The 19,113-nt window shown below is 37.7% G+C and overlaps 1 protein-coding gene across 1 annotated transcript in view; it reads left to right on the top strand.

Moving 5' to 3' along the window:
* The window catches only part of LOC131052022 (anaphase-promoting complex subunit 6), a 257,194-nt gene that overhangs the window by 13,479 nt on the left and 224,602 nt on the right, over window positions 1–19,113 (top strand). The window contains exons 3-8 of the mRNA XM_057986630.2: window positions 402–475; window positions 11,575–11,614; window positions 11,925–11,970; window positions 12,242–12,321; window positions 12,446–12,627; window positions 12,731–12,856. Of these exons, the coding sequence (XP_057842613.1) occupies window positions 402–475; window positions 11,575–11,614; window positions 11,925–11,970; window positions 12,242–12,321; window positions 12,446–12,627; window positions 12,731–12,856 (548 nt within the window). The remainder of the gene's footprint in view (window positions 1–401; window positions 476–11,574; window positions 11,615–11,924; window positions 11,971–12,241; window positions 12,322–12,445; window positions 12,628–12,730; window positions 12,857–19,113) is intronic.

Genomic DNA, 19,113 nt, shown 5'->3' on the forward strand with positions numbered 1-19,113 from the left:
ATAAAAATAATTAGATCAAAATAAACATGGTTTTATAGTTCACTAAAATTAACAACACTGATTTTATAATTTATTGCCTCCACATCCATTTGATTATAGTTTTTCATTCTGTGTACTTAACTTATAATACCTTTGTTTTTTATTGACTTTCATTTGGGGAAAGTGTATAGTAGGGTTAAAATGAATATCAAATATCATCAAATTCCTAATCTTTGAATATGTAATCTTTTATTTGTTTTGTGTGTGCAATCTTGGATGCCTTTTATCTCGGTTTTGCAATGCTGTTTGCTATTATGTATGCATTAGGTGATGTGATTCATTTAGCTTCTGGGTTGCTAGCTAAATTTTATTCACTCATTATATTTTCAATCAATTCATTGGCTCCAATACTTTTTTGATAGATCTCTGCAGCAATCTGTTTTTTACGAGGCAAAGCATATGATGCATTGGAGAATCGTGTTCAAGCTCTTCTATGGTAAAGAATAGGGAAATTTTTCTGGTTTTTTTTAGATAGAATGAATTTTAAGTCTTATCTATCTTTTATTTGGGAACACAATACTTGAATTCTTTAGTCATATTTTATCATATATATTATTTGTTGACTAGATCTAAGTACAAAAAGACGCTCAAGTTATTTGGTTACATTTTTATTGTGCACTTGAATATGGATTTTATCATATTTCTGTATAATTTATAAATGAAATGCACAAAATTTGCAATAATAAAATATTGATTATGATGTAGACAAATATATTTAAAACCATGCCCATTATTTCCTTGTACTTTTTTATGTTGCAAGGATAAAAAATGAAATGTTCTTATCTTGGATTCTATATTGCCTTTTCTTTTATGTTCTTGGCATAGACATTTCTCCTAATCCAATTTTGTTAAAAGTTGTTGAGTCTAAATTCCTCAATTACAGTTATAATACTTATCCACACCATGGGCCATTTTTTTGACTTGGACCTCTCACATCATCTTTATAATTTTTAAATGTATCTTATGGTTTTAGGCTTCAACTTTTAGCATATCATGAATGAATCCTCCATTCCTTGGCTGATTTCTATGTGACAATTTTTTCTTTCAATATGAACAAAGATTAGGTTTTATCTGGATTTTAAGTAAGCTTTTGTGAATATTAAGGAATTGAGCCATATAACATTACTATAGGTGCTCACTAAAAGCTAAGTATGTGTCTTTTTTGAAGCTCATGTATGCTATTCTTGGCACCTTTATGCCCAACCATATTATTGCCATAGTAACATGGGTGTATTACATAGTGACTACTTGTATTTGTATCTGTTACAGTGTAATGATCAAACTCAATATAATTGGGGTTAAGTATAGATATACTCTCAACTACCCTCTTTGCACCCGAATTGATTATTACACATGCTTGGTGTCAAATCCTCTAAAGTATTATAATGGTCCATATTCTTTTATTATTAAGCAAATGCGTTTTATATCACATTATCAAATGGAGAAGTTATAGTGGAGAACTATAAGTATCCCACAAAACAACTCAATCTATAAGCTTTTTTTTGACAAGGCAAAATGTCCACATCCTTGAAGAATAGTTTGTTTGGAATTTTTACTTGTAGAACTAAGCCCTTCTAAAATTGTTAGGAGAGCCAACAACGGTGTTACTAAACTCAGATTGAAGCCATGTCTGAAGACTCTTGGAATTTTGGCACCTTCACAAAACATGGTAATTGCTGCTAGTCTTATTGTGTACCATCAGTTTTTATAACAGTTTCTGGAGAGCCAACAATGATGCTACTAAACTCAGATTGAAGCCATGTCCAAAGGGTCTTGGAATAATCAGTGTGCTTGTACTTATACATTCAACTTGTTTGTATTGTTCTTATGCCCCATTGGCTACCTGAGATGGTGAACTCATTGCAGGAAATAAAAGCATGCTGACAAAAGAGGGATAAACACAAGAAACTACCCTGTAGAAGCCAATGTTGGAAAACTCTAAGAGAATCAAATGGTGGTTCCGCATCTCCATTCTGTTCTTTGCAGTCTTACAAGCTTATTGCTTTCTTGTGGCCTTCAAGGACACCAACATTCTTCAATAGCATTTAACACTTGCAAATGCCAAATGTTCTCTGGAATTACTGTTGATCAAGTACTTTCTCAACAAACTTCACCACTATCCTCCATCTTGGTTGTGCAGTCTTCACAATTCAGTCTTCACCATATTTCTCAACATGTGCCTGAATTGTCTTGCAACTAGTGAGGTTCTGGAGGCTTTCCATGCCTTGTGTTAACCTTATTGAGGTTGTCAGGATACTTAAACATACTTTAGGCTTCCAACAATAAGCCCATAAGTGTGGAATATGAAGATAAAATGTCGTTTGGTCATTTCCTCTTTCCATAAGTTGCATCGGGAGAAGATCATTGATTTATGTTGTTATTGAAACCATCTCTTTACATTACTGGAGAAAACAAAATTGATGCTTTATGCAGGTGTTGGTAATGAAATTGCTGCTTTTGTGAAACTTTACAAATCATTACTGTTGCAACACCACTGCTTTAAACTAGTTAAAAAACTGCCTTGGCTCTTGCAAAACCACCATTGACAGAAACACAACCACCACTTGGTTGTTTCACAATTCTTGCAACTTGCAAATTTGCATATCCTTTCAAGAGGAATCCAAATATGTGATAGCACTCCACTTTAGATATCTTCCTTGTATTGGTTTCATTGCAAAAATTATTAGAACACAATATTTTAATAAACTATTAGATAATTGAATTGATTATTACAAAGAGTTTCATTTCCTATAGAGATTGGAGAAGAAACCACCCAAACATATAAACATTACATTACTCACTAAAAAGGCGGCTTAATTCATCGAAAACATAACAAACTAAAAACACCTTGAACCATGAATATACCATTCTTTAGAATATTTTCTTTGAAAATAGACCATACACTAGGCAAAACTCCATCAAGCTGCCTCAAACCTTTGTAAAAGTGTAGCTTCTGAGCTGAATTCCTGAGTTCTCAGATTACCACCTCTTTGAACTTTTGAATCACAAATCTCCCAAACCATTGGACAACAATCCATGTTGACTTACTTCACTAAGCTCCATCAAGCTGTCTCATTGGACTTTTTGTAACGTGTACATCTTCCAAATCAATTTGGCCCCGACTGCCTTACATTTACAATGCCATATCATGGTTGATCAACCAAATCCTCTTAATATCGTTTGAACCTTCCCAAAGGAATTTCTTCATTATCCTACTGATGTTTGATGCGGCCTTCTTTGTGAGCTGAATGTAGGAGATCATGTAGATTGGTATGGCAGAGAGCAACTTTGATCACTAGTATCTTGCTAGTAAGAGAGAGCTACTTGCCTTTCTCAATGATTTGGAGTTTTCTTTACAAGCCACTATGGTATGTTGCTACAAATTTGTTCTAGTAGCTCCCTTGAATAGAGGTACCCCATGATACTTGCTAGGTATCACACTGATGTTGAAATTGATAAGAGCTGCAATCTGCCTTGCATGACCAGTGAGTGTTGAATTTTAATTATATAATTATACAGTATTATTTAATTTAATAAATAAATATATTTGAAATTATATATCTATAAATATAAATTAATTTATTATATATTTATAATATAATAATATTAACTATTATGTATATCAGTTTATTAATTATATCTATGAATTAATCAATGAATAATATAATAATTTATTTATTATTATTTTTTTTGATAGGTAAAATGCAGGCATGGGGTTTGCTCTCATTATATTATCATAAAAAAGATTTATATCGTTCTGGTATGGCTTTCACCATTACTCTTTCCCCATAAATACACCAAAACAGGGGTCTATGGCTTCTACTTCCTACTGGCATACTGCTAAATTTATAGTTCTTGATCCCGGAAAGTACAAAATGGAGTAAGCTGTCTAACTTATTTATTAGTTTATTATATATAATATAATTTTTGATATATTCATATATTAATTTATTGTATATAATATAATATATGATATATTCGTATATTAATTTATTATATATAATATAATATATGATATATTTGTATATTAATTTATTATATATAATACATTATTTTTATATATTTATAATATTTTATATATATCGGCTGTACTAAACCCAGGGAAAAAATTCAATGAACCGCCAAACCTGAACCGGAACTGGCAACATAGCTTTCACTAACTGGTCCACTAAGGTGCTTGCAGCAGAAATCTTTACAAGAAAAAATACGATCTCAGTTTGCTGGTTTCCCCCAAGGGTTAGCTACCGGATGTGTCATTTCTCTTCAGCAGAAATCACCATTATTGAGCCCATGGCTGTAAGAGCTATAGTTCCTCTTCATCTCAGTTTGTACAAGGAAGCCCTAAACAACCCCACTCAGTGTCTTCCTACCGACAAACCCTCAAGAAACCAAATAATTTTATGCTAATCAAATGAAATCCAAAGATGACAAAATCCACATTTCACTCGCAAATGTGATGGTTTGCAGGTGCTTGCTAAGATTTAGGAACCACAAGGTGCGGTGCACAACAAAGATGCAAAAATCTGCTGTTTACAAATGTGTGGTCTAGTTGACAATTTTGCCTCAATAAGTAAGCTGATTGTCAACAGCTCTTCGAATGGAGTTACGAAAGCCTTTTGATCTGTATAGAGGCCATTGAAGAAATCTTAATTAATGACAAAGCAAGAATGGAGATTGCTGTGGTTATCCAATACAATAAGCATCAACTGGCTGCAAAAGGACAATTACTGCAATAATTTTTTTATGGCAGTTTTTGTGCCATCAAATGAGAAGTGGAACACCATTCCCCATGCACAAGTGGAAGGGAAGGCTTGTAGGGGGAGGCTTGTAGGAGGAATTGGAATCCTCAGTAGTTTAAAGGAAGAATTACTGTTGCCTAAACTCCAGAGATAGCAAAATACCACTTCCCTCATACCCTCCCTGGGCTAAATTATATGCCTTTTAAGCTAATGCTTAAGATTTGCTTTTATGCTTTTGATATTGTAAAAAAACCCGTATAGATTTAATATTTTGTGCTCCAGGTCCTATTAGCATTCTCTTAGATTCTTCATGTTCCAATCTTCTATGTCTGTTAAATCTCTCTTTAATCTACGTATAGATTTTACTACTGATGCCAATTTTTTTTTGTAATTTTATATCTAGTAACATAATTTCTTTTTTATTGGAAAAAAATTTACATCTTGATGCTCTTTAGAGTTTTCTCTCCAAATTATCGGTGTGGAATTCAGTACGCAGCTAATGATAATGTCCACAATGCAAACAGTTGAGAACTCAATTAACGGGTTCGTCTGTTTTGGTCCATGCACCCAAACCGGGTTTCCTTGGGTGTGGGTTCACCCGGGGGTTCATCTGGGTTCACCCTGGGTATGTACCCTGGGGTTTGGGTTCACCAGGTACAAATCTGGGCGTATCCAAAGGCAATGAGCACCAAAACATAACAAAAACAGACATTTTTGACCTCTTTTGCATCCAAAAACTCTAAAATGTCCCTAAAAGCACCCCTTCTATCGTTGGGTTTTCCTCACACATTGATCAATGATGAAGTAGTATACTATTAAATGTTTTTCTTTTGCCATTGTGGATTGTTCCATCTTCCAATTCAATTCTGAACTATCAATTGGCATTTGGCATTGATCAATAATAAAGTATCATACTATCAAATGTATTTAGTTTTATAATTTTGTATATTTCTATAAAGTTTTGTATATATATATATGTATAATTTTGTATATTTCTATAAATTTTGTATATATATATATACAGACGAACCCAACCCACGAACCCAAAAGGGCAAATTTTTTTTGCCTGAACCTGTGAACTGCTAAACCCAAACCAGTAACTTAGGTTGAGAATGATGGATTTCACACTATTGACCAAGGTTTCAATTGTATGTGCATTTGGGCTACACATAGTGGCCATGGGGAAGCACCCAAGAATTTCTTGTTGTATTATAGGCCCTAGCTGGATTCTAGCTCTGCTGTATTATTTACGCATAGGTTTAAGTTCAATTGATTTGGGGAAAGCAGTGAGGAATGTTAAGAAAAGAAAGGAATACTTTTGGAACAAGATAACTATCTCTAACCCAATAATGGATTGGTTGAGATACAAAGTTCAGATCACACAGTATGAAAAGCTGTGATTGTATACAAATTTGAAATTAAGTTGCCTTAATGTGGAAAAGCCATAGAGATATACACCACCTTTGTCATTTTTAAAGAGCCACTTTAACATCTTTAATAAAACTAACTTAGATGAACATAAAACATCAAAGAAATGGAGATTATATTACCATAAGATAGAAGCAATGAGAATAGCAAAAAAACAACAACACAAGAACAATATCTCACATCATAGGATTTATGTGGAGAAACCCTTGCGGGTAAAAACTCCACCAAGAAGAGAGGCCAAACATGTATAGGATTGCAATACATTCACTTCCATCACTCTCGTGTCTTCAACTTAACAACACTTCATTACCTACAAACAATGATACAATACTACTATCGAAGGTGCCAATTTATAGGAAAGTTGGGGTGAGAATACCATTGTGGTATCTCAAAACAAGAGGCAAAAACCATTAATAAAACCATACACCCCCTTTAGTGGTCCACTTGTAAACATAGTAAAAAAATAATAAATTATCACATGGCCTTCACCTGGGAGCTCAACCTGCAGACAATCAAAATCGGTCAACTTCGAGTGCTTCATTACTTTCGACAGCTTTGATGGTTAGCATGCACTACCTGACGCCCCACTATGGACAACATGCAATTATGTGCAAATCAAAGTGACCCAATCACCAAAATGGATTCCTACATAGAATATTTTTCCATTGTCTTATCCCCATCACTACTTATTGTGCCCATCTTGTATGAGTGTAATTACGACATATCATAAATAAATAATTACAAAATATTTTTCCAACATGTCCTTAGGTGTCCAAGTAAACCTTCCAAGGAACATGGAGATACATAAAAATGACTTAGGATTGCAAGGTAAATGTCACATTATCCTAACAAGGAACAATGATTTTCACTCAGTTGATCGAGATTCCATTTTCTTTTTTTTTGATTGGTAATACATAAATATTTTATTGATAGAAAATATAGAAGTTACGTCAAAATAGATAAACCGGCCTGCCATGAAACTTCCCACGAAATCTAACCATACATCCAATAAGCCCTAAATACACTCGACATTACATCAACTAGACAAAATTTACAACACCCCAACAACCTAGACCCTATTCACCATATTCAAAATTTGGCAATAGCCATGAAAATCTCAATACAGGTACTAAAGACAAAATTTACAATCTGTTCTTCTAATACTAAAGAAAAATCTAAACAAAACTGAATCAGAAGTTGGCTCACTTCTTCTTCCTTCCTGGATTCAGAGGCCCATTCACCCAGTGATCCTCCAAGGGGAAGCAAACGTCTCTTGTTGTTCCGCTCCACACCACCCAAGCCCTCGTTCCTTTCCACCTCTTTTTCCTTCAAAATTTTGAACAACGCGTCCCATCCAATTTGAGCCTCAACTCGCCTCTCGTCCTAGTTGTGGCACTCCATTTGATGAATGGACGCATGGGAGGTTCCAAGTCCCCAATTTGCACCCACTCCCCATTATCTGCTGAAAAATCCAACCCCAGGGATCAACATTGCCAATGAACTGTGCATCCGATACGATCACTCCTCGACACACTTCTGCAACACCCAACAAACATCCTCTTTGTTGCCCAATTCAAATCCCCACGCCACGACCATGGACACAATGTCCACATTGGTTTGATAATGGCTTTCAATGCTCATAAACTCTTCACCTAGGAGGATGTCCATAATTTGAAAGAAAATGGGCTCCTGATACTTAAAAATACTACACATCCGCTTCTCAGACAGCTGGCCCATGAAAGCCAGTTGTTGCTTGGTGGTCACCAGTGAAAAGTTTGCCTCCATATTACAAACACCACCACCACCTGTCTCCTTCCTCTTACCAAACTCACTCCAAGTTTTTCTGCAGGATGAAGGAATGCCACCACAACCATAGATAACGGCTTCAGACACCTCGCATTAATTCCAACACCTACCATAAGTGCCATCGGAATTTTGGTGGTGTACGATATCTTTTGCACATCAACCTTCCCACTTCATCATTTATTATTCATTAGGGCTAACACCTCGGAGATATTTCCATATGTCCTCTGTCTGATCTGCATTTAAAGCCATTGCCACATTGGACAGTTTGTCTGCCACATCTGTCCCCCCTCTTAAGGTGTAAGTAACAAGAAATTTTTTGAATTTAGACAATCTTTTTTGAACTAATTTAATGTATTTATTTATTTTCCATGAAATCAATTCACCTTTGATAATGGCATTGACGACTATCTGAGAGTCGCCTTCGAGATGGAGATTAGAAACTGCTAATCGATCTACCATTTTGACCACTTATAGAGCAGCATGAGCTTTGGCTTCATTGTTTGTACCCTCCGCCTACCTTGTAGCTCCAATTGCTAAAATATTTCTGTTCCAGTCCCTAGTCACATATCTTGCCCTTGAGGGACCCAAATTACCTTTTGCAACCCCATCGAAATTCACCTTGATCCACCCCTCGGGCCTTTTCCATTCAACCTCCTTTGCCCTCTTTGAATCCGGATTAACTCGGATAGGTGCATTAACAGGCCGATCGAGATTCCATTTTCATGGGCAACTAGACACCTCAAAGTAGCCATGGGGACATGTTGATGTGTGTTTTAGGCACAATCAAACACATAATAAAATACCAAGGTATCTTATACTCTCTCGAACAAAGTCTCTCAAATGCTATGCTTCACGATCAAATGAGACAACTCCAAGGTTTCTACTGTCAGGTCTTGCCTCGTGGATAAGCTCAATGGTTGATGTGATAATGCTGGAATAACAAGGGGATTTATGCTGTACATGAATGCTGCTGGAACTTGATGATCTGATATTGCAATATTGTGATGCTTTCTCTCCTAAGCTAACTTGAATAAAAAAAAACGACAAAAGGAGAACAGTTTAGGAAGACTAATCTACTCCTAGGAATGTAAGGGACAATGAATGATTGGGTAAAACTCAACTAAGCTCTACTTCGCCATCAACGAACAACTCTACAAAGCTAGTGCAATCTTCTAAGGTAAAATTATAGATGTTCAAATTACTACCATCAACATCAATACCATCAAGGCAATGCATACCAATGGACGAGCAATAATTGAAGTTAAGTTTGATTCATATTCCAATTGACCACACAAGGCAAACTTAGAATCAACAAGAAGCTAGTGGTATGGATTAAACGAATTTCACCACTAATCAACCAAAAAATCTTCCATTCGTCCAATCAACATAAAAGCAAATGAGAAGTAGAAACCATGCAACTTGTTGAACAACACATTTCACCATATCTTCATTGAAAAGGGTATATTCTTTTACAAGTCTCAGCAACAATTTGTCCATACTTCACTTCGTCACACTCAATTTCTAGTCGAGTGGAGATTCAAACCTCATCTAGACACTCAATTCACACTTAACTTGGTCATTTATCTCCTAGTGGAAAAACGCGGGTCATCAAGACTCACTTTCCTTGTACATTTTGCTCATTAAGGCCTGGTGGAAAAATGACCTCCATCGAGACAACTTTAGTGGAGAATCCAAATGCATCTGGATTTTCCCAAAAAACACTTAAAACTCAGTGGAAAAACGTTCTCCATCGAGACAAAGTCCATTTTGCCTTTAAAACTCAGTGGAAAAATGTCTCCCATCGTGATTTTTAACTTTTATACCTTCATTTCATGGGGGAGAAATGTCTTCCATCGGGACAATGGTGATTTTCACATTGAAAAAGCCCAAACTTATCAAATTTTGCATTTTAGCTCAGTGGAAATTCTATTTCTATTGGGACATTCATCATTTTAACTAGATTTGAGTGGGGGAAAATTGGGGTCCATCGGGACTTTGTGCATATTTGACTTATTTCACCTCCTAGGAGTGGAAAAGTGACTCCTATAGGGACTTTTAGCACCTGCATCTGCACATAGAAATTACACCAATTTGCAACATTTTATTAGTTTACGCTCTCATTTCAAGGCAGAATTGAAACTCAACACTTAGCAAGAATAAATCAAATCTCTAAGGCAACCTGACAATTAGGATCGTTATAACAATTTTAACATCATTTCAACATTTTGATCCTATTGAGCACATTTCTCCCTCACTAGCAAAGGCTAAAACTAGGAAATTACTGCTAAACCAAGGCAACCTAAGCAAAACATCAACCCTAACAAGCGAAAAAGTGGGGGTCACCATTTGCAATGGGGCGATGTGTGAAAACATCACAACAGGACACCTTGAGGCAGGGATCATGCTTGTCACAATGAACTAAATGGGACAGTCTCTGGTATCACTGATCCAAGCTAATTTACGTGTACATTTTGAGTTATGACTATTATCCACCCTAGCATTTATATGGGACTGTTACCCTTGTCAATACCAATCAAAATATTGAACAAGCAATGGATGAAGGTTTGAAACATATATTGCCTTCATCATAACTTAGTAGAAGGGAGGGTTTATCAGGTATCCGATAGAATCAGATTTTAGATATCATAGTAGATGCACATGTACTTCTACAATGGTTGAAATTCAGGAGGAAAGAAATGGTGGTAAAGCTACACATTAACAAGGCTCATGGTAGGGTGAACAAGATATTTCTTAGAAGTATCGTACAAAATTTGATTTTGCTGAGTATTTGTATTCTTGTATATGGAATTGCATCACAGGCCTGGACTTCCCTATTTTGATCACTCTGCCATCAACCTCAATGTGGTGGTGACATTTTGTCTCTGTTTGAAGATGAATAATTTTAGCTTTCCTTGACATGTTCATTTTCGTCCTATTCTACATGGTTTGTATGGGAATATGTTGTATGCATGACGTAGATAAAAATGCGGCGTTTTATATCTCTTCTCAAAGCTTTGCATTGTGTAGAAGTTTAGAACCATCATGAGTTGAAGAATATTTACTGCGAATACTGTTCTTTGTATGTTAATGATGGGTTTCGTGCTTTCTTCTTGCATTTGTAAACAGAGTGATAGCATTGCTTCACTTTTGCTTATAGCATATTAGGATCTGTAATATAGCCATCTTGTCTTTAGGTTTGTTCTTAGAATACAAGTCAAAGACACAATATCAATAAGGGAAATAATGAAATTATGCCCATAACTTCTTTGCCATGTATACTTTTCTCTATTCTTACGAGTATGTATGAGGAAGAATGCTAAATAAAGATCGTTGGGAGGGCATAATGAGTGATTATATATGCAGTATAATTTGAAGAGGCATATCATATTGTATAAATATAGCTAGTGGGGGTGTAGATTATGTGACTTTATATTAATGATCAACAGCCTTTCTTGCTATTATACATTCATTTCTTTATTTTCTTCGTCACTCTCATATTCTTGTTTTCATGGGCAAGTTTATTTTGCTAAATTCTTACTATTCTTGCTTTGACCTGTTTCAGGTATAAAGCTGCTATCAAGGCAGATCCATACTGCTATGAGGTGCAGATCTAGTTCTTAAGTGGTCTGAATACTCCATGTTTTTTAATATTTTGATTTCATTGGAAATAAAGGGTCAAAAGAAGGAAAATTAGTCACATTTATTATGGACATTGTTTATGCTGTGTAGAAACATATTTTACTATATAAGTAATGTGAAGCATTTTATTTATGATTACTGCCATCTAATGCCAAAGTCAGCTTCCCCTTTTTAGAACCTTTCCCTTGAATTTTTTACTTACATTTTCCTTGAATATTGTCATGAGTTCCGAATGATAACTTTGTGGCCTGTGAGTTTTGTATTTGTGTGCAGGCACTTGAGTGTCTACTTAACAATCATATGCTGACATCAGCAGAAGGTACAAATTTATTTTTTGTACAAGCATGCTGAGGGTTTTTGGCAGTATTAGACCACTTTTTTTATTACAACTTGTTTTCTGGTGAATTGAGATAATGAAAGTAATCTCTAACTTCACAATTTGCTCCTTATTTGGTTTCTATTTAGCACAGTTCATTTAATTACATATTCAACCTGTTATATCCTTGAATATAAGAGTCTAGAAGTTTGAAATTATTGTAAATCAATAAATGGTTCACTTATTGGTTTTTTGGAAATTGATTATTTGGCAGAAGCCAATCTGGTTACATCATTGAAGTTTGGTGTGGAGAATGGATGGCTTTCTTCATTCTATTCATGTTTAATTAAAAAGGTACTTTATTCTCTTTTATAACATACATAAGTTTGTTATGTTCAGATATCTTATGTTGTTGAAACTTGGGACCTTTGATGGTAGTGGTACATTTTACACCCGTTCATTGCATATTTTGCTGCAGTATGATAAAACAGATAAGGTTGAGTCAAAGTTTGCAGAGCTGGAGAGGTTGCCTGGCAATGCCAGCTCACATGAAACATCAATTAACCACTCCCTCAAGAACAATGCTGATCTGATAGCCTGTAAAGCAGAGTATTATCATCAATGTGGGGAATATCAGAAGTGTTTTGATTTGACCACATTGTAAGCTTTTGGCATTGAACAAGGTTTTACAGAGATTTGTTTTTTATGCTCCTTAACAATCTTCTGGTATGTAACTGAAATGTTTCTTTTCTTATATATGCAGACTTTTTGAAAGGGATCCTTTTCATTTAAAGTGCACACTAGTGCATATAGTAACAGCTGTGGAACTTGGTCACAAGAATGAACTTTATCTTATGGCGTGTAATCTGGTGAAGGACTATCCACAGAAGTAAGTCATAATAATCTTTCTGATTAGTCAGAACAAGTTTGAGTTCCTTGTACATAGTTAATCTTTTGTGTTTGCAAATGGCATAACACTAGAAATTAATACATGTTTTTGACAATGGGACTAGCAATCTCTAAAGGATATTTACTTAGGGAGGGAAGTAGTAACAATATCAAAAAATGGCACGTCCTAGTTGGTAACTAACTGGACATGTGTGTATATGTTGTATTTTATGTTACTAGAAATGGGAAACGGTTTATCCAAAGGAAGTTGGGAATGCATTTCCATAAAATAAAAATTATATCTCTTGCACTGATTTGATTTTATACAACAAAACTACATTAAAGAATATACCAGAATAGGTTTCAGTAATTATCAGAGTTCCGTGACTCGCGGCAAGTCATGTGAGGCAGCGGGCCGGGTGACCCTGACCCGGGCTTGGATGGGTCAGGGGGCGTGACTCGCCTGACTCGCCGAGTCCGAGGGTTGTGACAACTCAAGATGCAAACATTAACTGTCTAACCAGGTCAGGATGAAAACCTTGATTTGGGATTGTACTTAATCCTCTCATTCCTTGCTGTTTTATGTTAAATTTAAAAAAAAATGCAAATTCAACCCTAGCTGCCTAACCAGGCGGAATGCCACTGTTGGAGTGAAGTTACTAGACAAGTTTGCTTGGCGGTTGGCCGCTAGGTCACTTGCTAGGCACTTATATCAGTAGATCTAGGCCATTGTAAGCAGGTAGAGACATTCCTAGGTCTTGGCTCTTACATATCGAACTTTGTGGGGGTTCTGAAGCTTCCACAGTCCATCAACAGCTCAATAAAGAGTGGCGCAGAGATCAAAACAGTGCTTAGACTTGGAGGGGATCGACAAAACATGCTGCCTTGAATGGTTTCATGCACATAGGGAGGTCTGGGCTAGGTGTTTTTGTAGAATTAAGTGGACAGTGACAACAAATCTACAAAGTTTGAGACCAGACAATAGGAGAATTATGGCACTGTGCAAGAGCAGTGACCCAACACCAAACCCTAGATGCCATCTCTTGTCAACATAATTGCCATTGTCAGATTTCTATATAAAAACTATAATTGCAGCGCCATTGTAATGTCTGTTGGAATTTTAATCACTTCAAAGAATGTAATTCAAACTACTTTCTGCAGTGTTCTTTGTTATATAGTCATTCTTGAATTTAAAATTTGCATTTGTAGCAGAAATTTACAATTTGTTTTGTCTACTGCGCATTATTTTCCTTGTTGTTTGCGACTTGAAGTCTATTTTCTTTTCATTGTTGGTTCGTTGGAATTAGCTCTCGTGTTGCATTTATATGAATATGTGAAGTGCCCTAATCCTAACCCAGTGATTTAAAGCTGATTAATCCAAGGGATATCAGAGCCACCTTTCTGCTAGCCTGTGGGTGTGTGTGATGCAGATTCATGCAAAAAATGTGATTGGGAAATTAGGTACCAACAAAGGAAAAAGAAGAAGGAAGCAGTCATGGATGATAGGGATGAGGAAGTCAACCTTCAAGAGGGCATTAGTAATGAAAACAGAGAGCTGGCCAGAGAATTTTAGTCCAGCATTAGGGAGTCTACGATAGAGATTGTGAGGACATTGAGAGGGATGAATCAACAATGGAGTGCTCAAAAGTCTAATCCAAATGGTGCTAAGTCCGTCAACTAATGATGGAGTTCTAGTCAATGTACCAACCAAGACATTCAGGGCCAAGTTTTTGCAAAGAGAAGAAGAGGGTCTATTTGAAGAAGAGTAGCAAGCCCCACCAAAACTTTAGGATGAAATGGCAAGGTGTCATGTAGAAAATAGTGCTTTAAACCCAACCATTTGCTGTGACATTACATTCATGGAGTATTATGAGATGAAAACAAGAAATGATCAAATAATGGGTGTATGAAACAAGTTTTAAATCATTAAAAATCTCTAAATTTCAAGGGTTTTCTTATTTTGCTGAGTCCGAGCCGAGTCACGAGCCAAGACAGCCTTGCCGAGTTAGAGCCGAGTCCGAGTCTGGGAACTTTGGTAATTATAAATTAAGAGTTAAAATCCATTGATGAGAACAATAGAGGTCTTAACGACAGATGATAAAAGTTCTAAAAAACTAAGATGATATATTACAATAAAAGTAGATGTTAACATGTCATCTGATTCGTAACATGCTATTAGCAAAAGATATCCTAACATTGATTTGTCTGCCATTTGCTATTTTGACCAGTCTTCCCCCTGTTTTTTTTGCCAGTTCCTCAAATGCCAAAAAAAATAAAAAAATTAGTTTTCTTGTCGCACTCATCACTGCAGGTGCCAACCTGTCATTTGATAAATATTGTTTTTGAGTTACTTATAACATTGTTGAGGACACTTGCCATTGTTTTGGACATAATGTAGAATTTAACTTCTCCAAAACTATTCTATTGAAGCTGAAACTTACAAATCACTGAATGTTCTGTTCAGCTTGTAAAGTATGACAGTGGTACTGTTTTGCTCAATTCCTAGTTGGATTTATTTGTCATTTCATCAATTAGTTGGAGTGGATTGGACTAGTTCCTGATTTTACACTCGATGGATTACAGGTCTCTGATTGCTGGTCATAGCACGTCTGTTGCCAGCCTCTTCAGCTGACAGGTTTCTAAACCCTGATGTGTTGTGTGGACCCCATAAGCCTTCTTAGCATAAAAAATCTGAGTTGCTAAATTGGGCATACGTATGTGGACATGACACAATTTGTTTTTGGACTGGGTACATTTGTACAAAAACACATAATAATCATAAATATATACACATTTGCTGCCTAAAAACAGTAATTAAATCTAGAATGCCACATTGTTGGACATATGTTGTCATTGATGTCAAAGATGTGTTTTAAAAAGAGTGTCAGCAAGTTGTGGTCATTGATGTCAACGTATTCGGAAGAATGTAATTTCTTGTTATGTCATATCAGACCTGTTTATGGTGCATTTTGAGTTGTGGTAGTACAGTGGATTTCTACGAAGATGGAATCAATTGGAATATATTTGTAATATCATGTTGCATCTGTACTTGTTCGTTGAAGTGATCCAGAAGTCTGATCCAGAATGTTTGAGGTAAGTTACCCAAACAATGAGCTTGTTCTGATAACTTGTTTTGATCTACACATGTTTGCCTTGTGGTTTGAAAGGAGAGTGTGTACACACTTTTCATCATAATCCAGAGTTTCCAATGTTGGTGTGTAGAGGTCAGCAATATTGAAGTGACAGAAGGGTCACTATGCCAGTGAATTAACCAGTTGCAATTTTGGCTTGATGTGGTTGTGGCCTGTGGTGTGTGCCCTTCAGGGGTAGCGTGTGGATGATTGTTAGGACCAAAGTTCAAAAACTCGGACTCGCTGTTTAGTCCTAAATGTATAGTGGTGAATAATCAATAACCTAGTAGTACTTGCATGTGCCAACCATTCATAGAACAGAGCAATTGTACATCATAATATAAATGACAGATGATAATAATTAGACCAGAAAGTTATATCTTTATTCCAATGTCTCCAATTGTCCATACCTAATCCCCCCTGCCGAGGTTCCAACCAAACAATATATAGACCCGACGGTTGGCCAAGGTGCCAACCGTCACCAATTCCCAACTACTCGACGAGAACCTCTCAACAACAGCAAAACATAAACACACATAACACACTTATAATTATTATTCGTACTAACATACGTTTTTACCCTTAACATTATCCCCCCCAAAAACGTATTCGTCTTCTAGACGACTCAGACAAGAGAAACTGAAATAAACATGGCTAAGACTGAGAAGAGGGAGGAGGCGTCCCTGTAGTGGTAGTAGGTTGAGGTCGCTGCCCGGCCTCAGTTTTCAGATTCTTTTCTGCCATTAACTGCCGTTCCCGCGCTTTCTTTACCATGTGAGCTGCTTCCATTAGCTTCTTATCTTTTTGCTCCAGCTGTGCAGTGAGCACCTCCACCTGGGCTGCCAGTGCCTGTGCCTCCTTCTCTTGCAAACTGCAGTGGGCTTCACACGTAGTCATCTTCAGTTCCATCTCCTTCCTCAAGCCCTTCTCTACTGTGGCCAACTCCGTTTGCTTCCTGCTCTCTTTTTCCAGGGTTACTATGTAGATTTGTTGGGCCTCTTTCTCCACTTGATGTTGCCGCATTTGTAAGTACACCTCACCAAAAGTTCCCTCCATATTGCGGAAAGTGGTGCCTAATGTGCCTGAACCTTCTATCAAGTGTCTGTGGGTCCACTTTTGAATCATCTCTGGTGTACTATTATCCGACCATCCCTGCTGCTCTAGGTACTGTGTGAACTCCTCTTTGCACCCCTGGGCCATAAATTGACACAGTTGTGCCGCGTCGACTGAATTACCAACCTCCATCTGTCCAGTAAGTTGAGCCATGCTGCGTGCAACATCCGAGAGTCCTTGTAGCTCCGTCAGGAATCGTCTGAGTGAGCCTGCTGGGTCACTCGGATCAGGTAGTGTGATATGGAGTTCAGTGAGAGTCCCCTCCGGGTTATTGCTCTGCTCGTCCCTTCCCTGCTGCTTCTGATCAGTGGGTCTCCCCTCATCTAGAATAGTGACCTCGCTATCTGGAGTCACGCCTAGCTCGATAGCCATGTTATGTGGTATGGGGTGAGCGCAAACTGTCCTAGCCACCCATCCAACGACGCATCTATATCCTCATCTGTCATAGTACCCAAGGCTGCCTCTAAGTTAGCTGATGCCGTATCGGTCTCTATTGCCATCGTACCGACTTCCGTTACTGCCGTACTAGTTCCTGCTGCTGCCGTACCAATTTCGGCTGTCGTCGTACCAGTTCTTGTTGTACCCATTTCTCCTGCTGTTGTACTAGTTTTTGCTGCCAGAACGACCAAACTGATCTGTGGCAATGATACTCGTCGTTGTGCCGGCGGCTCCCCTTTACTAATCTTCTGGAATAGTACCCCTACGAGTCGTACATCTCCTACGGGGTTGGTGACTGCCAGTTCCTCCTGAGGTACCAGGTGTGCCGACGCTAATTTTGAGGGCGTAAACTTTACCCTTGTGCTCTTCCATTGTGCCCGCAATCCCCCCTGTTGCTCCTCTTCTTCATCTTCTTCTTGCTGGCACGACTCTGTTTCCTCCTCTACGGTGGTGTGTTTCGACAGATGGAACACTTCATCCCCACTTTCCAGTTCTTCCGTTTCTTCCGCTTCCTCGAACTCCTCAACATTGCTAACCTCTTCCACTTCCATAGATGTGTCTAGCTTCCTCCTCTTCCGTGTAGGTTGCGCTGTGTCGCCAAGGATGTCCAGGTGAATGTAGTAGTACATAGTGGGTTTATTTGGTTCTACCCGTCTGTGAGGTTCAAACGTCCCCCAATCCTCTGGTGGTACCTGTAGGCGTACTGCATCTAGGAACAAACTGATGGCATGATGGCACGATGGCACATGTAGAATGCTTTGTGCTCTAATCTTAGGAAGTCGTGAATGCGTTCTGCCAGGAGTTGCCCCCAGTTGTACACTTTCCCGCATCTGATCCCGTTCATTAACCCAATCATCCATATGGCGATATTTGAAGCCTGACTGGCCCCTGTCAGGCAGCTTTTAACCAGGTCCATCAACATCCTCCACTCTCTTGGTGCGATAAAACTACGCTTCATTCCTCTGCTATCGACCTAGACGCTCTTCCACTATTCTTCTGTAAGGTCGTCTCTGCACACCAGGTCTATCAACCATTTTTTCATTTCTTTGGTAAGGTTTTTGGTTGGTTTGGCAGCATCTGCTCCTTTATCCGGTATGCGAAATACGCGCCTAAAATCCTCAGGTTTGAATGAAACCCACACTGTGTGCCCTTGAAACTGCATGACTGAAGCACGCTCGTGAGGGTTATAACCGGATACCATGGTCCGTAGGACTGCCTCGAACTCTTTAATGTTAAATATGGGCATCTGCACAGCATGGTCGACCTGTGCTTTTTTAAACGATTCCTTCATCACATGATTTGGAGGGTTTTCCTCCCACTAGGTACGACATTCACTGCCAGTCACACTTTCGAATGCTACATTGGCTGCCATGAGTTCCTTTGGGTCCTTTGTTGTCTTCGGTTTGCTCTTGGTTTTCTTGCTGCTGGTAGGCTCTGTGGCAGTCATGGTTGTACTGCAATTGCCTTTCTCTGCTCTTTTGCCTAAACCCCTTCTTGCGTCCTTATTATAACCGTCTGCCAGATTATCTCGCTAGTTGGTACGGCCCATTGTATCACATCCAGTCTCCCCGCTGTA

This window comes from Cryptomeria japonica, chromosome 10, assembly GCF_030272615.1.
Source record: "Cryptomeria japonica chromosome 10, Sugi_1.0, whole genome shotgun sequence".
NCBI lineage: Eukaryota > Viridiplantae > Streptophyta > Pinopsida > Cupressales > Cupressaceae > Cryptomeria > Cryptomeria japonica.